General features: G+C 41.0%; 2 protein-coding genes across 2 annotated transcripts in view; one reads left to right on the top strand and one right to left on the bottom strand.

Annotated features, from left to right (window-relative positions):
• The first annotated feature begins 101 nt into the window (after positions 1–101).
• On the top strand, positions 102–14110 carry LOC121184711 (WASP homolog-associated protein with actin, membranes and microtubules). Its single transcript, XM_041042543.1, has 11 exons — positions 102–761; positions 1855–2028; positions 2274–2424; positions 3049–3218; positions 5800–6007; positions 7458–7642; positions 8288–8374; positions 8498–8593; positions 9711–10116; positions 10655–10797; positions 12672–14110. The coding sequence occupies exons 1-11, from the start codon at positions 186–188 to the stop codon at positions 12825–12827; spliced, it is 2352 nt and encodes a 783-aa protein (XP_040898477.1). The 5' UTR covers positions 102–185; the 3' UTR covers positions 12828–14110.
• Positions 14111–16579: 2469 nt separating this feature from the next.
• Positions 16580–27133, bottom strand: part of homer2 (homer scaffold protein 2) — a 33070-nt gene continuing 22516 nt past the window's right edge. Inside the window, exons 6-9 of the mRNA XM_041042554.1 lie at positions 24052–24208; positions 23343–23453; positions 20323–20403; positions 16580–18560 (exon numbers count right to left, since the gene is read on the bottom strand). Of these exons, the coding sequence (XP_040898488.1) occupies positions 18372–18560; positions 20323–20403; positions 23343–23453; positions 24052–24208 (538 nt within the window). The 3' untranslated portion in view covers positions 16580–18371. The remainder of the gene's footprint in view (positions 18561–20322; positions 20404–23342; positions 23454–24051; positions 24209–27133) is intronic.

The following is a 27133-nucleotide window of genomic DNA, read 5'->3' as shown; positions in this document are numbered from 1 at the left end:
CATTTATTCTCACCATACGTGATAACAACGTATTTTAACATTATATTTAGTCGTTAACTTTCGGTTTTGTGATCATTCCTAATGTTTCTGCGGCTCCTGAAGGGAGCCTACGTCATGCAAATGGCGGACGTTGTAAACAGAGCCAACAGCTTCTCGGAGGCCAAAGTGAAACATCTCTTTTTAAGATGAGTACCGTAGACTATGAGCGCTTAGACAGTCTGGAGGGCTGGGTAGCCGTTAAAAGCAACATATTTGAAGAAACAGAGACGTTTAAGCTGGGCTTTATCGTGCAGTGGAATGTCATCGAGTGTAAGTTCGCTGTCACCTGCCACAACCGGACGTTACAACGGCAGAAACGCAAAGCCGAAGTTGCCGTCGGCGACTCTGAGGTGAGCTGGGCTGGACTCTTCTCCGTGAACGATCTGAGACACATCCATCAGCAGCTAACGTGTGTGGCGGACGTCCTGGGATCCTGTTTTCCGGATTTGTCGGAGTTTGAAGATGGCAACATTTGGGACTTGCTCTTCCTGAATCGGAGGTCAGGTCCCGAACACGACGACGAGAGGGATTTTGATACACCGTGTAGGAAACTGGAAAAATATTTCAGCACAGCCATTGACATCTGCGGACGGAAAATCGTTCTCGATACGTTATTCACCCAGGATGAGCGGGATGTTGATGAGTACTTTGAAAATCTGCTGGAGTTCAAAAAAAAATCCATGCAGGAGGAGATGTCCAGGGCCAAGGGTCACCTGCGACAGGTGAGGCGCGTGAGCGGGATTAAATTGGCCGCAGGTGCTCCCGCATCACTATTAGCGCAGGGCCCATGGGTATACACAGTCAGCCAGTTAATTACTCACACCTTGCTATAATCATTGCAGTCTAATGCAACTATCGTGCAATAACTTTCGTTTTGAAGGCTGTAATTTGTGCTCCTTTTGTTATATTGCTTTATATGGAGGGATGAGTCTAATATTTCGTCAACCTTCTTTATATCGGTTAAACAAAAAGACTACAGCAGTCTCCAGTGATAGAAAGAAACTAAGTACATTTAAATACTGTACTTAAACACAGTTTTGACATACCTATATCTCTCAATACAGGACTTTCACTTGTAACTGAGTATTTCTACACTGTGATATTGCAGCTTTTACTTAAGTAAATAATCTGGCTGTTTTTTCCACCAATAACAGTTTCAACAAACCCTGGGCATTATAACCTGTGTTGTGTTCATTGCAGGATTTTTGGATTTTGTAAAGATTGGGAAACCTATGTAAGCTTTTGAATGTTACCATGCAGGACTAGCACCTCACAGTGGCGTTACGAGTCTGAAAGCAGGCCTATCATGACACAGCAAACCCTTTTTGTGTTGCAACACCATCAGCACTGATGTTTGTTTTTCAGCTAGTGAATTGTGCTTGCCTTTTGACGTACATTTGAATTGTGGTTTGAACACGGAAATGTGACATGACCTTTCATTTGCTTGTAACACAAGTAAATAACACATTGAGAAATGTCTACAGTATAATGACAGCCAACATAACATCTCCACATTTAAAGCCCAGAGATTTGACACACAAGAGGAGAAATGCAGTCTGAGTGCAGAGCATCAGTAACATCCCTGCAATCTAATGCGGTCCAATGCAGCATTTATGCAGTAAATGACACCTTTATGAAAATCATATGCTGTTTTGTTGAGACTGTATCAGAGAACACATATACTTTTCTCCATATCTTATGACTAAACCTTATATTGTTCCCCTCTAATACATGAAGCAAGTCGACATATTTTACAGGCTTGTGTGTCTTTGTCATGTCCCTTACTACTGGTGATTTTGTCTTCTGTATTTTCAGCTGCTGCAGAGTCATGGCAGTGCAGACGGAATGGTTATGCTGCTCAGCATTTACGAGGATGAGGATGAGTTCTACCAGGACCTGGTCACTGTTGCCACCACCTTCTTCCAGTATCTGCTGCAGCCTTTCAGGGACATGAGAGAGCTGGCCTGCCTCTACAAGATGGAGATCCTGGTAAATAGAGCCATATATTTACCAGCTGTGTTGAAACACAAACCTATGTACATATGCTGCTGGAGTAACTGACACAATTTGATATTTTGATGTCCCTTTCATGCAAAATGTGAGGTCCAGTTTTATCTTCTAACTAAACTAACTTTGACTAAAAGCTGAGCTTATATGTGTGTGGGTTAATTATGTGTAAGAAGTCTGCATAAAATCACTGACTGTTAAGTTGTCCGCTGTTTTGCTCCTTGCAGAAATCTTTGGAGTTTGAGGACTTGGGTCCTAAGAGAATTGCTGCCCTGGAGAAGGAGGCGGAGGAGTGGAGAACGAAAGCAGAAGAGGCAGTCGCCTCAATTCAGGACATCACTGTCACCTACTTTGCACAGACTTCAAAGGCCCTGGCTGGTATAATTGCTGTGTTTATTTCTCTCATTTGTATATGGATGAATTCACTAATGATTTTTATGTGTCATTCTTGAGCACACAGGGAAAAAAGTGCTTTAGAGTCACAAGTTGCATTGCAGCAAACAATACATTAATGGTATATGTGATTTAATATTCACATAATTAAAGAAAAGTCCAAACTAAATACACAAGGGTAGTGTCATTTGATATTTTGAGACACAGGCAGCAAATTATGGGAAAACATTACTTTGCATTGTGGCATTATCATGAAAAACAAGAAAAACAAATAGCATTTTAATGTCCTTCCTGCATTTAAATTGAATCTAAATTCTTATTTGTTAGGCAGCCATCTGTCATTTGGGCATTTTGGATTCCCACCGTATCTGATAGAAAACAACATCCAGAGGCAAACATTTTATGTAGAATCAAACGCATCTGTTGTCCAACAATCTTCAAGATAAGGTTCACAAAATATTTTCCTGTGAAATGAAGTTGTACTTATAGACAGGTTTAAACAGCAAAACACAACATATTACAACACTCACACTCACTCCTTTTAAAATCTAATATTGTTTGTTTCCCTCATGGTAATATATACTGTATGTGCTTTTGTATGATGGCCAGGTATGGTAAAGCAGATGGAGGAGGATAAGCGTCGTTTTGGAGCTGCTGCCTGGGCGTCTGCAGCTCCCAGGCTGGAGAAACTACGCTTCCTGTTGGCCAAAGAAACCCTGCAGCATATGAGAGCTACAGAGATGTGCCTCAATCGCAAGAAAGACAACATCAGAGAAAGGGTGCGTATCTTACTGTTTTTTGTTTAACATAAACAACAGGTTTTCTAGAGGTTCTGTAATTAGTTAGCATATTCCATAATGTTATATTGGACTCAAGCAGTCCTAGGCTTTAGTTGTCATTCAGATCTTTATTTACACTGCCAGTGCTAACACTGCTTTTATAGTGGTTGTAAGTCTGAAGAGATGTGGCACAATGCCGAGCTGCCCCAGTGTGTCTTTCACTTGGTATTCCAGTCTGATGTGAATCTCTAGCTGCCATAGTCCTTTGATCTATTTATAAAGCCTCTCTAAAAACACAGAGAATCCCCTCGTTACACCCCCAAAACCTGCATGCATGAATAAGTGAGTGTGTCTGAGTGAGTATATACATACTCAAAACGTGCCAGCTGTGTGTATGTCTGTGACTATGGGGGGTGGTGTGGGGGATGTATTTCTTATGGTAGAATCACAGTATTCTGGGAAAACTGTAGTGAATTGCTTGCTGCTTGGGGGTGTCATGCTGTGCATTTGAGCTTTTCAGAACAGAGCAGAGAACACCTTAAGCACCGTCACCTTCATGTGACTGCATTATTCATCCGATTAAGCTCTTTAAAAATCAGGCTTCAGGATGCTGGCAGCGTCTACCACTGTGAAATCAACATGAGCCTTTACAGAGACAGCTGTGTGTGAGCGTGTATGATGAGATCAGTAAACTACACCTACTCAAATTCTTGTAGCAACATAATTCGGCATCTCTGCTGAGTGCGCTTGTGCCTGCAGATGTCACAGCGTGACGCCTTTTACATTTAATGTTGTGTTTATGTATATTTGAAATGAGCTGTATATAATCCCGAATTAATTCAATCTCTGCATCTCCCTTGTGTCATATCCAAACAGTGCATGTATTCATATTTGATATAACAAAGGATTTAAGGACATAGACATGTTTTGAATGTGTCAACTCATTAACTACAGGTCATTCCACACCAGCTCACCTAGGATCTCCCAGTACATGTCACGGATTTTCTTTTCCCGAAAGAAGAATCTTCAATTTTCAGAAAATGAACATCCCCACCGGTTTTCACTTGCTTGCAACCAAACTTTGATTCTGACCTAGAAGTTATTTGGTCCTCCATGAAAAAACTGAATGCCACAGATGCTGCTCAGTAGAGCGTCAGAGCTGAAAAACCCAAGCTGGACCTTTTACTATCCGAAAATGCTAATATTCATTGCAGATATATATATAAAAAATTAAAGATGTTATAATATTCCCTCATTTAATAATTTTTGGAAAATAGCAAGTTTTTCATACTTTTCACAGGCTGTAATATTCAGTGGTTTTATTTCAAAGGTAGATATTTTTACCATGTTGACTTTGAGGTTTTCTGTCTCTGTGTGTGATACCCATTGAGGCTGTTTTTCATTGGGTTCAGGAAATTTGAAAGTTACAGCTTGGTTTGTTGCATACCAGATGATATCTTGTTCTGTGTGTCTGAGAAATATATTAATCTTAGTTCCTTTGCTCAATACACGTTATTTTGCAGTTTCACAATTTCAGACTTTTCTTCATGTACGTCTTGTAAGCTCCCTTGCCTTCTCTGTATTTATAATCCTCAGTGAGTGACTCAGTTTCCTGTTGGGATGCAAGTTGAAGGTATCACAACACTGTTTCTGAAGAAAGCAAACAAACTGTCAAGTCAGGACACCCACTTATCAACTTCAGTAGTTCCTCGTCTGTTTCCAGCTCAGCCAAACTTGAAAAATCAGTGTTTCCATTAATGTAGGCTGTCGTGTGACAGTTGGCTTCTTCTTCTAGGCCTTTTCCAATAGAGCAGGGCTCCATTATCTCACCGTCACATCAAATGGCTTAATGATGAAATGAATTATGATTGCACTCTTCTATCTACTTCTGGGTAAGATGCAGTCCGTTTTGCAATAATCTGCCCAAACCTGTTTCAGTGGGATTAATCCAGACTTACTTTATTGTTTTATAATGCTACTAGTTGATGGTGTCAGAAATTGGTTCAGAAAAGTTCGAAAATGCATGACTTGCGTAGAGTAGACTCAAGTCATGAGCTATAGGAATTTGCAAGTTCCCATGAATTTAACAGACATGTTAAAATGCTTTTTTTTCTCCAATAAAATCCTTGACATGAACTGGGAAAAGTTCTGAATTCTGGGTGAGCTGGCATGCAGTGACCCATGCCGAAGATTATTATATTGCAGGTAGCCGTTGATTTCGGCTCATTTCATCACTGTATGAAAATCAACTCGCAGAGATTAGGCTGACATGACATAAATTATCAATCACCGACCCACAGCTTTATTTTTATGTCAGATTTTGTTTTTGTTTTGATTTTTTGGTTGTTTGTTTCTTCACCTATTTTTAAAAACTCCTTGTTAAGGACACTCCCACATCCAGGATTTGAGGCAGCTGTCAAAAAGCATAACATTCACAAGCAATTGTGTCAAAAATCAAACCCAGCAGGCAAACAAAAAGAAACATAGATGTCATGAAAAGAATAATGTGGATGATTTTCTTTCACTAATTAGGTTTCCATTTGACAGCTGACTTGTCATTTCTTCTGTTGTTGTGGTGCAGCTGGGCAGCCTGTCTAGCAGAGTCCACAGCCAGGGAGCTGATTCCAGGTCTGCCTCTGAGGATGGCCAGCAGCAGGACACAGTGGACCAGCTGGAGCTGCAGTTCTATGAAACCCAACTAGAACTGTACGACACCAAGTTTGAGATCCTGAAGAACGAGGAGCAGCTGCTGGTGGCTCAGATAGACACAGTGCGGAGGCAGATTAAAGGTATACTTACAGTACATTTAAGTGGCACAGAGCTGAACAGAAGACTTGGTGTCTACATCTGGTTTATGGAGAAAAAAAGTAGTTTGACACACACCACCTTTTGAGCAAACTGAATCAGTGTTGAAGAAGGTGGTGTCCTTGTACACTCCACTTAAAAACACTCTAGCAAAATCAGTTTAAAGATCTGTAAAACACTTCGTACAACAGCTGTGTAATACCACTCGTAAATCACAATACCAGGCGCTGTAAGTACGAAATAGTAAAGAGCAGAACGGAGAGAAAAGGTTCATGGTCGTCTCACACTGTGAAACTGTAATTGGAATCAAAAGGTCCTCATGCAAATTGCCATCTTTACCTGAACACTGTAATTGAATTCATACAGTGGTGATACAGTGAATGACTGCAAAAATAGAACCGTTTGAAAAAGCTGATGCTTTGCAATGAACTCTAAGTTACCTAAAGGGTTAGGTCACCTAAACCACTACTTTTAGCCTATGCTTTTTTAAATATGTTGACAAACTGGCACCATTAAAATTACACCAAATTAGCTATTAACAATCCATGTTCAAAATGTACTGTGGATGTACAGACATTTATCACCAAGTTACTTTGATACTGAAGAAACTGAAGTTAACTTAAAAACTTAGGCAAGTTGATTTCTGATTATTTCTGACCTCTTTTAAGCAAAAATAGTAAACACACCTTACAATATAATACTACATTTCACTTAACATCGAGCTGTATCGACACTGTTCTGACACAGTGTGAGTTATAATTACAAAATACACAGTGTTTCACATATTTATTACAGGAGTGATGTATTGGATTTCAGTATGTACAGGGGTTTTTGTTTTTATGGTCACTCAGTGTATTGTGCATGGGTTTTACTTTGGGGAAATATTTTGTTCATGTAAATATTTCCCTAATTGCTTCTCCTGGGACACGGCATGTTTGCTTCCAGGTTTGTGTATGTACATGGTGTGTATCTACCTGTCCGTGGTGTCTTTGGCCGTGTGTATCCTTACACTGACTGGTTTCAGGTTTATTTTCTCAACTAAAAAACAGGAAGGTGTCTTCTAGCAGTAAAGGAAGCAGGAAGAGAGACAAAAAAGAAATGGGATTATGTGAATGAAAGGAGGCAGCTCTGAGTTTATGGCATATTTCATTTTCATTTTTAAAGTTTGCTCATCAGTGGGAAAGGACTTTTTCATGCCATTGCTGGACTACAGCAAATTAATATTTATTTTGTTAGAAACAGGTTTATACAAACAAAAACAGGAAATAATCAGATTTCTTAAGTACATGTAGCCTACAGGACAATAGATAAATGACATCAGGATGAAACCAGAGTCAACATTGTGAGATATATATTTATATATATACACACACACACACACCTGGTGAACATGTGAAGAGGTGTCAGAGTGACTGGGCTGCATTTGTGTTTCAGAACTCAAGGATGAGGTGGTTTACTATGATGTGTGTGAGGATCCAGAGGAGCTGCAGAGCATGGTCCACACAAACATCCAGCAAGCAGACTCTCCGGCTGTCAGTCAGCTCAAAAGACGCCTACAGACCTTGGAGACCAAGAGAGGCAACATCTGTGCCCGGCGAGCTTATCTCCGCAACAAAAAGGTGTGGGCGAGTACCACTGACATTAATTTTATTTTCAGAAGGCATTCTCTGTCCCCATTAAATATGATTTTTGGTGGCATTTTGGTCAAATATTGATCTGTGAGTAATAAAATGGAAATAGTTGGAATTGTTAATGAAAGAATATGGTGCTATTTTCCCCACTCTTTCCCCTGCATTTCCCTGGTTGCTGAGTTTTAAAATTTTACTAGACTGTTTTATTTTTAGCTGACAGAGTAATTTAAGCACAGTTGGTGCAGCTGGCATTTTCTCGCTTCTCCTGGCTGCATTCTCATTTGTCTGATTAAAAAAAAGAAAAACAAAACATTTTATTGCTCAGAACAAAGTGGGAAGAATCCCCTGGTTTGAGGCTCCCACAAACCACCTCTGGTAATCCACAGGGAACAAGAGTCACCTGCATGAATATTTAACAATGCAGTAAAAAAGAGGAACATTGTGAAATCTAAAAAATACTCTCCTGATTAACTGAGGCATTATTTGCCCCCTCATTGCCAGTTTCACTGACATTTTCTGAACTTTAAAGGACATATTCGTCCAAACACCCACTAATTTCCAACAATGACTGTGAACTTTGTACATAACTTTAATTGTGTTTTTTGAATAAAACAATGTCTGTGTTTGTCTTAGGATCAGTGCATGGATGCCCAAGAGCAGAAGCAGCTGGCAGCCAAGCAGAGCTCCAAAGCCTTCAACCAGCATCATCAGGTCCACCTGGTACGTCACCACGGCAACGAGACAACCCACAGAGACGCTCACACACTGGCATTAGCTGCAAATGAAACTGGATCCAGTACTGTCTATCTAATACCTCTCACTGTCTCCCTCTGTTGTCTGCAGAAACGAGAGAAGAGGAAAGAGGAGGAGCAGAGAAGGAAACAGTGGGTGGACCAGGAGCGAGAGAAGACTCTGAGCAGATTACGATCCTTCAGAGAGGTCAGGCTCTCTCATTGTCTCCTCTACGCCTCCCCCTGCCGCTCCTCCTCAGTTAATAAAACCCCAAAGGCTCCAGCTTCATACCGTCTTAATTCAATAGTTCACCTCGAAATTAAAATTCAGTTATTAACTGCTCAGCCCACACATCACAGGAAGTTCTGATGACCAGGTTCTGTCGTTGTGGACACGCTGTCTTACTCCAGAGCTTTAAATGATCCACAGTGATAAAATAAAGGAGTGAATTTTGAACCTTTATTTAGGAACTGAACTACTGTGGTTTGGTGCATAGTCTATTTGGAGTAGAGACTCACTGAAATTTGATTTGATTGAAGCTAAAAACATTAGTTGATATTAAACACAGCGAGGAGCCCTCACATTTAGATGTTGAAGACGTGATAAAGACGGGTTCTGGTGGCAGAGCATTTTATAGTTGAACAACAAATGTATTCTTCCGCTCTGCTCTAATCTACTTCTAATCTACTAGTGCCAACAGTGAATACTTACCTACTAAATAATTTCCTGTTTTTTCTTAAAAACTTGAATACAAAGACTGGGTACTTAACTGTAGCCACTAATACTTCCCAAGTTCCCTTGTAGTTAGAACCAAATTGCGTAAGCCTTTATCCTAAATCTTAAAAAAAAAAAAAAAAAAAAAAACAGCTGTAAAATACAGTACCAATAAAATTAAGCATTAGCCAAAATCACCAGTTTGAAACAAGCTGGCAGCTCTTAAGAATTTAGTAATGACTCAATGAATAAACTCAGTGATAGATTTACAAAGAGCTGGTGCAGCTTACTCCAGAACAGCTACTGAGTGGCTCTGGTAATGAGATCGTTTTGTCAGCCCATGAGTTATTGTTTTAAAAGATCGTCCAACTCAAGCAGTTTGTGAGGATATATTTTCTCCTCATGTCAGCATCATGGTTTCAGATGTGTGTGGTTTTTGTGCACATTCACTCTGTCACTTCAGTTTAATCTCAAGTCACTGTGAGACCTATTTAAAACCAAACAATGTTAGAATGTTGTGTGGGCATCGCCCTGTGTCTTTGCTGTCTCTCTCAGAACGTGTCCTTGTTTCTAAAATTATTTTCCCCCCTCTCCCACCATCTTTTTCAAGAAGCGACAGGGCCAGTACATCCTGAAAACTCCTCACTCCAGGATGTCCCCCTCAGAAGTCCAGTGTCCCTCCCAGCCGCTGTCCATCATCAGCCTCGGCCCCTCTCCCTCCTCTGAAGGACCCTCCTCCCTCGTCCGTCCTGCGCCCAGGCGCAATAAAGCACCCAAGAAACAGCAGCCTAAAGACATCCCTGTCCAAATCTTCTCCGCACCCCCGCCTCCAACAACAAATATCCCGACTGCACCTCCTCCTCCACCTCCTCCACCCCCTCCACCCCCTCCCCCACCACTGCCCCCTGCTGTACCTCTTCTACCTGTTCAAGCTTCCTCTGAGGATGCACCAATGGCCCTGAGTGAAAAAGAGGCCCCTCCCTTCCCAGCCAAGAACATGCTCAAAGAAAATATAGGTGAGGGTGAAATACATACAGTATAATTTTTCTGTTTATGTGTATAATGTGTATAATACAGGGACAGAAGGAGTAGGATGTGTGAATTTGTCAGACTACAGGGAAGGTCATGTTTGTTTGTTCTGTTGTATGCTTAGAGAGAGAGAGAGTGCGTGCATGCGTGTGTGTGTGTGTTTATGCTCTCGTGTGCACGCCTGTACATGGTGTTCTGTCCTAAATTTCCAACTTCCCCCATGAGGCCAGAGGAGGCATTTTACCTCAGTTGTGGTCCTGCTGATGCACACTCTCAGTTCCAGAGAGACAGTAACGTCCAACACGACTCCTGTGAAATGGAGGTCATTCAAGAGGAAGCTTGTTTTTAAAAATGAATAGAGATTGTGCACCAGTGAGAACTTCTGTGCAGTCTGCTTTATGAAAAAGTTTAGGTGCTTCACCAGTTAGAAGTAGAAGAATTACCAACAGTGCATTCTTTACTTCCAATGCTTCTTCTTCCATCATTGTTCCATCACTGTTCTCCTTTATTGCCGTATCACTGTAGGGACAATGGATGAGGTGTTGGCCTCACTGCAGCGTGGACAGATTCAGCTTCGAAAGGTCTCCCCTTCCAGAACAGCGCCCCCTGTTATGGACCCGAGGAGCAGCCTAATGTCTGCTATTCGACAGGGAGTCACCCTGAGAAAGGTGAGATGCTCTACAAGAACAGAGATCATGCCAAAGCCCAGATAAATCGACCACACCAATATTAGCTTATAGCAGATATACCATATCACTGTATATGTCAGCTGATGCTTCAGAAATCCAGTAATTCTAAACCCCAGTCTGGTGCAAGGGGGCAGTTGTAAGTTTCAGCAGTGAGGATCACTTTCACGTTCAAAAAGCTGCAGTTCCTCGGCTGCCGCTGGGGGCTGGCTCCAGGAGTGAGCAATTCTCCATTGACCCCCATGTTATAGCCAACTTTACAGCCTTAAAAAACGTATTTACACCTCTGCTAACGGCTGTTGTACATTTTTTGTTTTTGGTCTCTAATGATAGTTTCCACCTCCGTGAACACTGTGAGGGTGATTTTTTTTTTGTACCACAACCGTTTTAGTATTATTTAGGCTTAAAATTCTTACATAAATTAGGGAGTAGTTACGTTGAGCGACAGCCCCATAGACAGGCACTGGCAGTTAGCTCTTTGCTAAAGCATCGGCTGGGATAGGCGGCTACATCCAGAGGCCTCCGGCGACCTCCAGCGGTTGTGTTTGTGTCCGTGTTTGTTTGCCAATGTTCGGATAAGTTTTTGTGACAGTATGGCTTGTTGTAGTGTAGACTGTACAAACCGACCGTCGAAGGAGTCTGTGTTGCAGTTTTTTCGATAAGTAAATTTCTCGCTATTTTACCTGGATGTTTGCACTAATTAGCATGTATTAGCATATTTTGCCGCTAGCTTATGACTTAATTGCCGATTTATGGTCGCTGCTGATACAGATAGAGGACCGGAGCAGCTAATGTTAGGAACGCTGTTGCGGTGTGTTCCGTGCTCTCAGAGTCCGTTTATTGCGGGAATACTAGGCTACAATTTTATTTCGTCTCATTTTTCTGTTTAAAAAGTCCGACATTGCATGGACAGAGCAGCTAAGTCAGTAAGCGAATGCTGTTGTTTGTGTGCTGCTGTAAGTGGATAGTGGGTGGAGGCAGCGGTGAAAGCCGGTAAGTATTAAATATTAAACATTTTAATATATTATTATTATCATTATTTTGGTGGTTAATAATAATGTTTTAATATACGTTACACGTATAACGTTTTAATATATTTTATCAATATGAAATAATAATGATTGTTTCACAGTTAAATAACAGGCTAGAAATAAATTTCCCCCCACAACTCCACCAAACCCTGCAGCTCCTCCTAAAACCTCTCTATTTGTAACAGACATGTTTAAAACACAGCAGCAACATTATGATCTCTGTTGTATGCTCTGTGTCGCGGTCGCACGGGGTCGAGCTAGTCGGGTCGGACTCGGGGACTGTCATGTGGTGGATGTAGCTGCGTGTAGCTGCCGCTTAGCTTGTTAGCCTAGCTGATTAGCCTTAGGCTAGCTCGGGTGATCCGACCTAAGTGGCCGGGTTCTCGGCCGGCTGACCCGTAGAGTAACCGCCTCTTCGCCAAATATGGAAAGTACGCTCCAACTAAAATCCAAGATGGCGCAGCTCAAATGCCCATGGTTTGGTCACAAAACCGACTCCCCGAAACCAATGGGTGACGTTACGGCTGCTACGTCCATGTCTTACACAGTCTCTGGTCTGGTGATGTTCACTATTTATATTGTGCTTTACTTATGATCAAAAATGTCCACAGGCCTTTTCAGTGCTTTAAAATGTGATATAAATGTCAAATAACTGCAGGCCTTATTGTTTGTTTTGCATCATTCTTTGAAAAAGGTTTTGAATTGCATCCCGTGTGGTATTAAAAAGGCCTTTAAAAGTCTTTAATTTGGTTTACACAGCAGAAACCCACAGAAAAAGGCACGGGAATGGAAACTGGAATTAAAGTGACTCTTGTCCTGCTATAGGTGGTTCCTGCACGTGCAGAGGTCCCGAGCAGTGCAGACAATGAGCTAGAGCGCAGCATCAAAGCCGCCATGATGAGGATGAAGAAGGTGGCAGCTGACTCTGATGAAGAGGACCGGGGAGATGAGGATACACAGAATACGGACTGGGACAGCTGAGAACACACACACACACACACCGATGAAGCTGTTCTCTTATATTGTCCCTGCTCTGTTTTATCCTGCTTATGTCGCTGCCAAATTTTCATCAAAAAGCTTCTTCTTTGACAAGCACAGGATTACGCCTCTTCTGACTTAAACATTTCAGTTTGTTGAGGTTCTCACACTGTAATCATATTTGTCTTTTTGAAATTGCCCTGAGATCTTGAAATACATTCAAAACTGCTTAAATCCAACTACCCAGCAAGTGGCAGAATCAGGATTTAGTCTCCTTTGAAGCAGTTGGTTTGCAGAAACTAAGTGCTTTATAGGTGCCAACAGTAGAAACCAACATTAAGGAGAGAAGCCAAGCAATAATAGCCTACTGTAGAGTGTAAATGATTGAATATCTCCCAACTCTGTCTGAAGGCCTTTTGTGATACTGTCACACAGCAGGGGAAGCCTGTGCTGAAGGCAGAGACCACTATACAACACTACACAACTCCAGTACCACAAATACTCATTTGTCTCACATTGCTGAGTCTAAACTCAGCTGCCTCTGTTATTTTGAATGTAATTAAATCTGAACTTTTTTTTTTTTTTTTAACTCGACTTCACCCCAACAAGGGCTACTTCAAGCTGAGTTTAGTAGTTTTTGCATTTTATTACTAAACAAAGGAATAGTTATGTTCTAAAGTGCAGCAGTGTTAATTATTTACAACCTACATGCCTAAAGTCTACATTATTGTTTGTATTAGAGGCTCTTTGATGCGGTGTCCTGTGCCTGTTTTTTCTTTCTGTGTAAGAAATGTGTGAATGTGTTAAGGCTTGATTTCGGTGTAATTCATACATGAGCTGTTATTTCTTCCCCTCTGATGCCATAACAAATGAAGTGACAAAGAAAGAATGCTAGACTCATTTGTTGTGTCACCAATACGTCCTTCTAATGGTGGAACTGCTCATTTAATAAATAGGTAGCTGACAGGTTATTGTTGTTATTGTTTAGGGCAAATTTTATACTTATGACCTTGAACCTGTGACAGAGCACTTGACTTACCTGAACCTGTCAAAAAGACAAGGTTATAATGTAGTATGCACAAATGATACAATACTGTATGGCAAACAGCATTAAATGGTTTGCAGAAAGAAATTACTAATCATTGCACTTGGTTTAAAACTTCTGATTCTACCAAGATGTGAAAGTTACTCCATTGTGTTACAGGCAAGCTTTGGGCTGATGATGGCTGAGGCTGAAACACACTTGTACTGCTGTGTTTTAATAATAAATGAAGACAAGATCATGAGCATGAATTGTTGGCAATTTCTTTTTCATTCAAAAATTTGCTGGTCTGAGATCTTCTCATTTGCTCATGCTGTTCCCTGATCTCCACAGGTTAGCTGTGCCTGGACTGTAATGAAACTCCAGTTCTGTAAAATGAGTCACATCATCTAAAGAGGTGTCTTTTCAACCTGTGCCGGCGAACCCTGGTGAGTGTGCTTTGGCAATCTGTAGCCCACACGATGATGAGTCATATTGTAATATCCATCCTGGCAGCCGTCGCTCTCACATATCTCTCCTGCAATGACAGCTCAGACATCCCCAGCCAGCTGTGATTGGGTTTGTTCAGCTCTGTGTACTTAGAGAACAGCCGTTAGCAGAGGTAGTTATGGCTGCTCTTGAACATCATCTTGTTTTTGCAGGGCTGCCGTCACTCCGCATTTTTCTGGGGTGTAATTTATTAGTAACATCCAGGTGATTCAGATGGAAGACAGGTCACGCACCTTGGGGAAGACACATATGGCGGGTGTTTAGACGAACCCGCCGATGGAGTGTCAACATGAAATTCCGCAGCCTGTTACTATGGCAACAGGGAGTCTCAGTGGTAGTGGCCTGCAGTGCCATCTCTCTCTCTCTCAGACACATGTACAGAGCTGCATAGTCTCTTAATGATGTTTCACCAACTCGCCCACTCATCACCAGTCACACAATGAGCCTTGCTGAGAGAATTAAAGAGACAGCAGAGAAGAGACAGAGAGAGAGAAATACTGTTTTCGCTGCAACACTACAACTGTATTGATTTGAGCGTGATTCTCACATTTGATTATTAGCACTAAACACAATATACAGCTGAAGCTAATGTTATTAGTTTTGAGGGAGTAAACCAAAGTATTGGACACAGGAAAGTTTTGACCTGCTGGTGGTGCTGGGTGAAAAGTTAGGGGAACACCAAAGTGAGTGGGATTCATTTTCTGAGAACCATGAATGTAAACAAAATTTCATGGCAATCCATCCAATAGTGATATTTTACTCTGGACCAAACTGGTGGACTGACTGACACTGCCATCCCAAGAGCCATGCCAGTAACACAGCTAAAAAGTCTATAATGGCTAAAATGTTTTTGTTTTGTTCAAACAGTCAAAATGCCCAGTAGGGCTGCAACTATTTTTTTTACTATCCAATAATTAGGATTGGTTTGTCTATAAAATGTCATAAAATAGTGAAATATTTTGATCACAATTTCCCAGAGCCCAAAGTGACGTCTTTTTTCGTTCAACCAACACTCAAAAACCCAAAGATATTCAGTTTACGAGCTTTCCAGATCAAGGAAACTATAATCAGAAAAGGTTCTCAAAATTAATCACCAATCATTTTGACGATGTAAGAGTCATTTAAATCATTTTAAAAAATCTTGCTCCAGCTTCTCTGTTTTATTATCATTGTAAATTACTAATCTTTAGATTTTGTACTGTTGGTTGAAAAAGAAAGGAGCCATTTCAAAATATAACATCAAGCCTTCTTTCCTGATGGTCTCCTTTTTTCACATTTTATAGCTTTATGGATTACAGAAAATTAAGTAATTAATTTAAAAAAAATTAAGTAGAAAAATGAGTAGTTCTACCATTTACAATCAGCTCACCTAATTGGTCAATTAAAAAATTATTTCAGCACCAAATTGAGGTTTATATTGCATATTGATTAATTTTCCCCTCAGATGTACCTGTGATGACCAGCTGATCTCTGAAGGTGAAAATGAAAATTAAAGACTCGGGGAGAGCAGCTTCCAAGAGTCTCATTGGCTGACAAAGACAACTGACTCTCTTGTCTAATTACCAAATTAACTGATGGAAGGTGGCACTGGATATGCCACCTTCCATCACCCAGTCCATCACCCAGTCCATCATTCACACTGTTATTTCCAAAAAGAAAGGAGTGAGTGGGATCAAGTTGCCAAGGCAACATGTCCTCTGATCCACAGATCTGCATTTATGTCTTCAGTGCTGTGAGGATGTTGGAGTTGAATGGTTTTTCCATCCTTCAAACAAGCTTGTGTGTGTTTGCTTTATTTGTTCTGATCTCTGAGAAACTGATATGTGTCACTGACTGCGATTAAATCCCACCTCATTTGCTATGGTTATGTGTGTCTCTGTTAGGATTACAGCTATATTTAGTGCTATGCAAACCAACATCAGAGAAAATGACGTGCGCTGGCGGAGCTTCTGTATGCAAACCTCGACGGGATGCAGCTCTGGCGCTGTAGGTTCATTCCACCTCCTTCACCGAGCTTCTCATCCAGGAAAAATGCCTCAAGACTTTCACAATGTCATGCAGCATATTTGTCAGATTTAACAGTGTTTTCTACACAAAACCCACAATACTGATTTGTAACTAAGTGGGGATTAGGGAAACCTCTCATCTCCTATACTCTGTGGAGCTTTTGCCAAAATGTGGCCCACTACTTGAATGGAAAAAAAAACCCACACTAACTCAGTGCTGTAATTAAACTAAATTTTAACAATTGTCAGTTCTATTGTACAATATTGAACAGGTCACAAAAGTGCACAAGAGGCATTGGTTCAAAAGGAAGGATCATACGTTGTGTTATCGAGGTTTTGGTGACTTATGAACAGTAGGGCTAAACAGAGAGATAACAATAAGCAAAAAAGTCCCTTTGTAAATATCTCAGTCTTTTAACAAGATCGAAAACAGTGATGAAAAATATAGACTTATAACATCATAGTGTTACCCAGTAAATATTCCATTACAACATTTGCCTTTCAAATGCACCACATTTGAAGATGGACTTCCCAAATGCAGCTCTGACACTATCCTGCAAACAAATTCTCCATTTTAAAACTTTTGAATCCTGACAGTTTGGTTTATTTCATATATTATTGTACATCTGTAGAGACATTAGGTTAAGGTAAAGTTGATTTACTTGGTATGTTCTGGGAATACTAGTTGCAGAGAGGCACCAAAAATAAATAAATATGTAACACAAAAACCAAGAATCTGACAGGGTTTTTAGTGAAAAGGCCCATGCCATCTAAATGTTTTCAGTGAAGTTCACTGTCACATTATTCTCCCACTGAGCAGCACCAAGTCCCCTCACCCAAAAATAACCACCACCATAACAAAAACTAGTGTGTAGGAAGCACATCAACTGCCTTGGAGACATACATCTTTGTTCTACAAATGGACAACAATACTATTGCACACAAAGTCCTTTAAACACTACACTACACTCATGGCAAGATGGGATTTCTATTATTAATTTTGGATGTTTTTGAAGGAAAGCTCCTGAGACAGGACAGTTTTCCTTCTTTATGCAAATATAATCAAAAGGACTGTTTACTGAAAACACCCTCAAGAGAGGTGATGAATTCCTGCTGCAGTCCCTTCTCAGAATAGTTTTTGTGCTAACACCTGTTTTATTCTTTGAGTTTCTCACCATATTAACATCCATTAACAACATTAACATCCTTGGGATGGGCTCGCCCGCTTGCGTTTTCTTCTTCGTCTTTTTTATTTTATTAGTGAGGATGTTTTTCATCAGGTTCTCTCACAGAAATCATCAAGTTATTATTATGGTGATGGTCATCACTTGGCCAGTTCTCCTTGCCAGGTGGATTTTAGACTCACCTGGAGGCACTTTGTGTCACGGCCATTATATATGTGCATATAATCTAATGAGTACAAACTGTCTTCTAACACACCTGAGATCGACGAGAGGCAACAGCGAGGACACTCTGTAGAAAGATTTCATCTCTAATTCTCTGAGGGGGCCACAAGGATTAACACCAATTATTACTTGAGTGATGCTGAACAGCATTATCTTTGTGTGTTGTTCATTTTAGCCCTTTTAAGTCCCCTCTTCTACTCTAAGCTCAGACTACCTGTGTAGAAGTGCTGCAGCCTTCAGAAAAAAAGACAGATGGACACAATCTAAGAACCCTCCACCAGCTTTAAAGCCGTTTCCCCCCCACAGAAACGGATAGGAAACCTCTAAGTGTGACTCTTGATTTAGATTCAGAATGCCAGCACACAAAATGGAGCCATTTGGTTGAGCATGCTGGCCTTCCTCCTTTTTTAGTGTGCCAGTCTCTCTCTCCCTCTCCAAAAACATCTTTCTCACATGGTAGTGTTTATTAGAAGCCAAAGCTGATAGTTTCTGAGTGGACATCACCTTGGGGGGAGTAGGTGCCACATAGTTCCTGCCCTGAAGACATACTGTAGTGAATCTTTCGTACCTGACCTCTAACCCTTTCAACTTAGTGCCACTTTTCTCAGTTATCAACGCCTAGCTTGGAAAGCCCCTGCCTGACCTCATGCAGCTCGTCTATCTTTCCATCCAGAATATCCATGAACTTCTTCAGCTCGCCCTTCATGTTGCCCTGCTTTTGTCGACTGTCGTCTATTTCCATCTGAAGACCCTCTATCCTCCCCTCCAGTTCCTTGTTCTTCGTCTCTGCAGCCTGTTGGCAGATATTTAAGAGAAAAAAAATTGTTACAATGCATCAAAGAAGTCAAATGCTGAATACAGCGAAATCAATGTCTTAAGAAGGGTGTCAGAGCATTTGATGTAGAAGTCTACATTTGATGTCTACATCTTAGCAGAGATACCAAACCAAAGAAAGGGCCTCTTTCACTTTGCAAAAAAGATTAAAAGAAGTTCAGCTGGCCTTTCAGCATTTCACTTCAATAAAGTTACAATAAAAACAAAAAAAAAAGGATGCATTTGTACTGCAGTCTGCAAAATGCAGCAAAAAAAAAAACTTTTTTTACTATCATGACTGGAAAAAAAAAAGCCTTGACATTTAGGAAACATACATTTTTCAATGAGTAAAGATGGGAGGGTAAAGAAAGTCTTTCAGACTAGCAGGCGACACGAGTGACACATTAATGCCAAAGATACCACTGAAGGGAGGGGTTTAAAATAGGAGTGCTAAATGAGTGTTGCGCCTGCATGACTGTATCCTCCAGCTGACTTCTGAAACCTGATCTCTACATGGGGTGTTGTCTTTAAATAGAGAGGAGTGGGGTAGGTAGACATAAAAAAAAAACGACGTGTAAAACCTCATTAACGTCACAGTAAAAAAAACACTGATTTAACAGCAGGAAAGTCCTGTCAACTGTGCTTTAAAAATCTCCCAACATCTATCTAAATAGGCACTGGCTCAGTTTTGGTTTCAGGCTTCATGCGTAGACAAAGGTATTTGAGAAATCCCATTGTCTATGCTTCTCCTCAGTTTGGATAGCTCAGTTACATAAACTCCTGCTTCAGCCGGTTCTGTTGTCACTGTCATTCATCCAGCTGGCTGTTGCAGAAACAAACCAGGCAGTCGAGCTTTGTGAAGCACAAGAACTTCAGGCATGTCACTGTTGGTTTTATTCTCCTCCCTGCCCGGCTAGAACGGCAGCACATGCATGACAGCTTGGATGACAAAATCGTGCTCTGAGTCAGTCAGAACAGGGCGAGATGAGCATCACTATCAACGCACCTCATGTCAGACTTGGCATTAACATTAACAGTCATTCGCAGAGCCTGGCACTTCTGGTTCTACAGAAAGTCTGATATTACTCCATGAGGAATTGCTCTTGAAGAACAGGTGCTCTTTGTTACAAGGACGATGGGAGGTGATGGGCGTGAATCTATAATGTTCAAGAGTTTCTGGCAACCGTAGATTCTCACACCCAGCTTTACTTCACAAGCATAACCCATACGCCTACAGAAATATTATAAGACTTGGTCATTAAAGCCTCAGCAGAGCTCTTACACAATGTCAGCTGTTTTTGTAGTCAGCAAAACAGATCAAATCTGCAACGCTAGGAAACTAATAAGCCATGACAGAGATGTAGTATCTCTATGTCACGGATGAGGAAACGAAAACCTTTTCAAAGAGGCCATAATCCACTCAGCACTGTACAGAGGGTGGACCTTTATTAATAGATACGGTAACCATGATGTGCGTTAGTGAGACACGTGATAGGAATGTTGTGTCACCAGCCCTCAGGCAGAAAGATGAATAGGAACTCTCTCTCTTCTCTACCCTCTATCTGAAAGTGCTGCTTACACCTCGGAGCCTGCGTGTTACCTCACTGCGACAGCCATCGTGTCCTCACGTGTGCTGTAAGCTCCAGGTCTATACAGCTCTGGGCTGTGCTTTTATACTCTGCTGTAAATCACACCTGAGAAAAACGTGGGGTTTGTGGGATTTCTGGGTGCTTTGAACGTACCTGCAGTTTTGTGGTGATGCTCTCACATTCCGCCATGAGCTGAGGGATTATCTCTGCCTGCTTCCTCAGGTTCTCCAGCTCCTGGGGAAAATATGTTCAGAAACCAGTGACAACAAGTCATACCAGATCATTTTTTCTATGTTTTTTTTTTAACAAGCCAAATTTTACAAATGTTAAAGACAACATTTTGGGAAATACATTTATTTCCCTTTTTGCTTAGAATAAGATGTGAAGATTGAGAAGAACTTGCTTGAATTAGATACAAAATCTACAAAATTATTCTCTAAATCACAAACTGTCTTATCAATCAAGCAATTAAAGAAGAATACGATTCATGCTCTTGATGCCAGCTTTCAGTAACTGACAGTTTTCGATATTCTGTGCTACAGACATATCAGTATCAAAAAGGTTGAATTCCCAGCACATTTACATTTATGTTTGCAAGATGTTACTGGCAATTAATATGCACTGTCCACTGTAAATAAACAAACTATAAACAAAGATAACAGCAATTCAAAGCAGGTCAAGAAAACTGAAAATGAAGGAAAAAAGGTAAAGAGAGAAAAAACAGCACAGACTAGAATACTGAAGATGCAGCCTTGACTCTGCTTTTCTACCTTGTGCTTACATTTGTTCTCTCCTCAATTAAACATCATTATCGCTCTGAAAATCTCATCTCTCTGCTGCTTTAAGCCAAACACACCTTATACAGTTTCATAGCATCTGTTATTGCTTCAAGCATTTCAACACCAACTAATAATTGGCCGAGTCTTTGTAGTCACCTGCAGCAGCTTTGTTCCGTTAGTTACTGGCCAGCGTAGGGTCAGTGCTTAATAATTCATAGGCACGTTTTTAATTGGAGGAGTCGAGCGAAGGGGGAAGGGGGTGAGTCACTCGGCAGATGAGCCTCTGTGGGCTGTCTGCTGTATCAGTGCTCTGCAAACAATGAGACTTCCTTCTGCAGGCCCCTCGGTCAGTGTTCAGAGCATTACAGCTGATACTGAGGACGGTGGAAACGCTGCAGTCCCCAAAGGATGTGATTCTTTGCTAGACGTATTTCAAAATCAGCTCCAGCTCTTTGAACTACTTCCTTCCTGTTGTTGTATAAGATATACCGCCCTCAAAGGAAAGATTTATATGTTCTATTAATACTCAAGCTGCCAGGTGGTAAACTAGAGTATCCCAGACACACACTTTACCTCAGGGAATTTGAACAGGTCTTTACGCAGTACAGCCATTAATGTCACTATTTTACAACACTTTTATGAGCACTGCTTTGTTCAAACTAAACAATTACTTGATGAATTGATTGGACAACCAACAGAAAACTAATCAACAACATATTTGAGGACTCACTTAAGTCATGTATTGGGCAAGAGTGTCAAATGTTTGCTTGTTCCTGCTCCTGAAATGTACGGATGTCCTGCTCGTCTCTGTTTCAGTGGGACTGTAAACTGAACTGATCTTTGGGTTCTGTTGTGTTGATCAGACTAGACGAACAACATAAAGACAAGAGGTTCAACAATAAGCTGAGTGACAGAAAATTAAAGAAAAGCTGTCACATGTTTGATGGTTCCAAGATCTCAAATAGGAGACTTTGCCACTCTTCCTTGTTTAGTCAGTGTGAAGTTTCTGGACTGTTGGTTGGGCAAAATTGTGATTTCCCACCATTTTCTGGTCATTTATATACAAAATGTTTATTAAGAATCCTCCTTTATAAAATAATTAAGAAAATATTCAGCAGATTAACCGATACTGAAAACAGTCATTAGATGAAGCTGTGGTGAAGATATCACTTTCGGTCTTGGGAAATTGTCACAGACTCAATTTAGACAAATTGGTAACAGAGAAAAATATTAGTTGTAACCATCATACACATTTTAGAGTGAAAAGCTTGATTTGCTGCAGTGTTCAGTTTGTCACCTTCTCTAAAAATGTCGACAGAAAGCAGTTGCCCTGTGTGTCACTTTTTGGGGGTCAAAATGTAGAAAATATCTAAAATATATGTGATATGTGCTCTATACTTGCCAATAAAAAAAATGAAATGTTGTCTTTTACTGTTGAAATGGTAAATATGTACTCTTTTCCTCTTATGGTAAGTCAGTTTGTTTTGTTCTATCTTTTCCTCTGCTTCACACGTGGCTGATTGTGTCTCCCTTTCGTAGGATTGATAGGGAGACAGCCACTACAGAAAGAGAGATTTCCAGACGTCAGTCCTAATCATTTGTCTGCAGAAAGAAACATTTAACCGGCAACTAGCAAAGGTCAAAAGACTGTGTGGCCATGCAGGGCTCATCCTCATTAGAAATAACAGCACCATTTGGCTCCGCTGAGCTGACAGTCAGCTAGTTTGGATTATAGATGACTGATGCAGTGGACATAAGGCGATGCCGCTAATGGTATTTGTGCCAAAATTCCCTGCTGCTCTCACAAAAAAAACAAAGTCAGTGGACAAATTTAAATTACAGTCTGACTATTTTCACATTGGAGTTCAATTGTACCAAAACAAGACAAATATAAAGGAAATTATAAAGTAAATTACTGAAAAAATAAGCACCACAGAGAGAAAGATAAAGGTAAATTGAGAGAAAAAAAAATAAACAGTGGGCAGTATAAAAGTCTGGGTTTAGCTGGTTATGTGAAAATAAAATCAATCCATACAAAACCCAAGATCCCACAAAAAAACCTATAATTTCCTACTGATATATAATCATCTCCTGAGGGAGAGGAGTGGTACCTACGTAAGAACAAGAGGCAAAGAGCTGGTGTAGAGTGAAGAGACGCTTTGAAATGTGAGGATCAGGAGGAGAAAGTAGATCTGAAACTTCAGAACATGAAAGGGAGGAGAGCTAACCCGAAAACTTACATTTCTCTGACGAAAGAGACTGAATGAATCATAGGGTTTCAAGGAAATGTGCCGCTTCTATTATTAAAGGCATTATTTTACAAACTCTTTTAGACAACCCAGTTCTCGAGGCTGGCCCTGTTGTTTCAAGACAAATGTGAAGCCGACGTCTCACCTGCTCTTTGTCCTGTAGCTCAGACTCCAGCTCCTGCACTCGTACGGTCAGTTGTGCGTTTTTCTGCTTCTCCTGATTGGCTTCATTACACTGGGCTTCTAGTTCTGCGATCTGAACACAAAGCCAAAAAGGTGCTTTTTGAAAAATGTCAAGTTTTTACAGTGAAAAATGGTCAGCGTGACAACAGACTTCTAGGAAATATTCCCATTTTGTTTATCAATCCTACATACATGCATGTGTATTTGTGAAACCCTGGATATACTGTATATATAGTAGTGACACTAGCAATTAAAAACAATTTGAGGCATGCTACAAAATGAAGAGTATCATTGCAACACCAGCCCAGCTGCAGTAACAGCCCACATTGATTATGAAACTAAAATGATTCTATTTATAGTGGACTTGGAGCTGAGACTCTGGTGCAGGGAACACAGAAGCTTATAAAATGTACAGTACTCCTCTTGCTCAAAGTGGACAAGTGTGAGACAAGTGTGAGATTTATCCCAATATGGTGAGGGATTCACTCATCACACCACAGATTTTAGATTAACCTAACTAGCATAAAGAATCTCTTCATTTTGTGGTGCAGTTCTGTTCCCTTTCTAAAAAGAGGCAACAGTGTTTATAACCCGTCACCTTTGCTGCGAGCAGGATCGATGGGTTTGTGTACATCATTTAACTTCCTCGTAGGAGTGCATGATTGTATTACCTTTTCCCTGAGAGCTTCACTCTCTTCCTTGCAGGCACTAAGTTGTTTCTTCCAGCTCTCTACATTAGCTGAAGACTCCTGCAGTGCGTCCACCAGCCTTGCATTATTTTCTCTTAAAGTCTGCAGCTCTGTTTCCCACTTCTTGGCGTTGGTGTTGCTGTCAAGACAGGAGAGACAGAGAGAGAGAGATCCAGGAGGTGAGTTATTAATGGAAGGAAAATTTGGACAGGTTAGTGTTGAGGTGCCTGGAGCTTGTGCCCTACTGACATGAGACATAATGCTACAAATTCCTTAATTAGATGTGATGCATATCACACTGTCAAGACATGTTTAGACCATAAAAAGAAATAAGAGAGAAAAGTCTCAAAGGTCTGATGATCTGTTGCGTGGTTTGTACCGACATACAGTTTATCTTTTCAAACCGCAGATGTTTTGTTTCTGTCTTATCAATAAGGCTGGAGAGGTTTTGATGTATATTTAGTATGCATCACTGTCCCCATCCTTATGCATGGCTGAGTTGAAGTTTGCTACTCTCCATCAAATGTGGACAGACTTGCACAGCAGCATTCTGCAGTCCACGGTTGTTTCACTGCTGTGACACGCTTCCACAAACGAAAATCCCACAGCCTTGTGAAGGCATGAAAAAGGGCCAACAAAGACAGGGAATGACAGTGGACCAAACTATGTTACACCAGCAACGTTCCATATAATTAGTACTAAATTACCTGTCCTGTCCAAGAATGTCTTAATGATTAAATCTTAATGATTTTCAAAGAAAAGAATTACTACATCCATGAAATGTTATCCACACTGCTCATGCAGATTTTTATATCATTCTTATTTTCTTGTGTGTATGAAGTCTTATGTATTGCCAGGGAAGGTAGGCTAATTGTTTTGTTTTGTTTTGTTTTGTTTTGTTTTGTTTTTTTATACCTCTAACTAGGGACTAGGGATGGGGCCGATTCAGGGATCGGAAATTTCCGATCCAACCTGTGGAGATGTCCGATTTATGAACCATTTCTGTGCTTTAATGTTGTCTGTTGAAATGACTCCACAAGTGATTCCCTGCCGACTGCTCTGCAAAATGTGGAATGGATTTCCTGAACGGAGACGTGTCTCAACGTGACGCAGCGTAATGTGACCTTACTGTATAAGACATGGACGTAGCACCCGGGACGTCATCCATTGGTTTCGGGGAGTCGGTTTTGTGACCAAACCATGGGCATTTGCGCTGCGCCATCTTGGATTTTGGTGGGAGTGTACTTTCCATATTTGGCGGAGAGGCGGTTACTCTACGGGTCAGCCGGCCGAGAACCCGGCCACTTAGCTCGGAGCAACCGAGCTAGCCTAAGGCTAATCAGCTAGGCTAACAAGCTAAGCGGCAGCTACACGCAGCTACATCCACCACAGGACAGTCCCCGAGTCCGACCCGACTAGCTCGACCCCGTGCGACCGCGATACAGAGCATACAACAGAGATCATAATGTTGCTGCTGTGTTTTAAGCATGACTGTTTCAGATAGAGAGGTTTTAGGTGGAGCTGCAGAGTTTGATGGAGTTGTGGGGGGAAATGTATTTCTAGCCTATTATTTAACTGTGAAACAATTATTATTTCATATCAAAAATATATTAAAACGTTATACGTATAACGTATATTAAAACATTAATATTAATGATAACCACCAAAATAATGATAAAAATAAGAATATATTAAAATGTTTAATATTTACCGGTTTAGCCCAGCCGATGCTTTAGCAAAGAGCTAACTGCCAGTGCTGCAGTGTCCGTGTTTGTTTGCCAATGTTCGGACAGGTTTTGTGACAGTATGGCTTGTTGTAGTGTAGACTGTACTAACCGACCGTCTGTGTTGCAGTTTTTTCGGTAAGTAAATTTCTCACCATTTTTCCTGGATGTTTGCACTAATTAGCATGTATTAGCATATTTTGCCGCTAGCTTATGACTTAATTGCCGATTTATGGTCGCTGCTGATACAGACAGAGGACCGGAGCAGCTAATGTTAGGAACGCTGTTGCGGTGTGTTCCGTGCTCTCAGAGTACGTTTATTGCGGGAATACTAGGCTACAATTTTATTTCGTCTCATTTTTCTGTTTAAACAGTCCGACATTGCATGGACAGAGCAGCTCCGACAGTAAGCGGCTGCTGCTGCTGTTTGTGTGCTGCTGTAACTGTTCTGTAAGTGGATAGTGGGTGGAGGCAGCGGTGAAAGCCGGTAAATATTAAATATTTTAATATATTACTATTATTATCATTCTTTTTCATTACATAATGACAATAATAATGTTTTAACGTTTTAATATAGCAACATTATGATCTCTGTTGGATGCTGTGTGTCGCGGTTGTATGGGGTCGAGCTAGTCGGGTCGGACACGGGGACTGTCGTGTGGTGGATGTAGCTGCGTGTTGCTGCCGCTTAGCTTGTTAGCCTAGCTGATTAGCCTTAGGCTAGCTCGGTTGCTCCGAGCTAAGTGGTGGGTTCTCGGGCGGCTGACCCGTAGAGTAACCGCTTCTTCGCCAAATTTGGAAAGTACGCTCCAACTAAAATCCAAGATGGCGCAGCTCAAATGCCCATGGTTTGGTCACAAAACCGACTCCCCGAAACAAATGAGTGACGTCCCGGGTGCTACGTCCATGTTTTATACAGTCTATGAATAAGACACGTCTATGAATGAAAACAATTCCACAGTTTGCAGCCAGCTAGCAGGCGAGGCTTTAACAGCACCGTGGCTAACCAACTTTTTAGCACAACATGTCCGCCATGCAAGACAGCAACGTGCAATGTTTGCAACGTGCAGTGTTTGTAAAGTCGTTGTACCGAGGGGCGGAAGCTCCGTCGCGACTTACAAGTAATAAATAGCGATTAGCTCGATGCTAACATAATATGGAGAATCCCATTGACGAGCTAGCGCACTAGCATCGGTCGCGCTAGTAACTTTTACACAAACGATAAACCAAAGCGGAACACCGTAACAGTAAAGTTATACAGGTAATTCACACACCAACAATATATTACTCACAGAGTTATGTACAGCAGGAAGAAAATGAACCGTGAGTGAGCTTCCGCC

The sequence above is a fragment of the Toxotes jaculatrix genome, chromosome 1 (assembly GCF_017976425.1).
Source record: "Toxotes jaculatrix isolate fToxJac2 chromosome 1, fToxJac2.pri, whole genome shotgun sequence".
Taxonomy (NCBI): domain Eukaryota; kingdom Metazoa; phylum Chordata; class Actinopteri; family Toxotidae; genus Toxotes; species Toxotes jaculatrix.
This window is presented reverse-complemented; position numbering and strand designations above follow the sequence as displayed.

Excerpts from the sequence above, each read along its gene's own strand:
- LOC121184711 (XM_041042543.1), top strand. The coding sequence starts at position 186 with ATGAGTACCGTAGACTATGAGCGCTTAGACAGTCTGGAGGGCTGGGTA. Across the intron at positions 3,219-5,799 it reads AAGACAACATCAGAGAAAGG|CTGGGCAGCCTGTCTAGCAG; the intron begins GTGCGTATCTTA and ends GTTGTGGTGCAG. Across the intron at positions 6,008-7,457 it reads AGTGCGGAGGCAGATTAAAG|AACTCAAGGATGAGGTGGTT; the intron begins GTATACTTACAG and ends TTTGTGTTTCAG.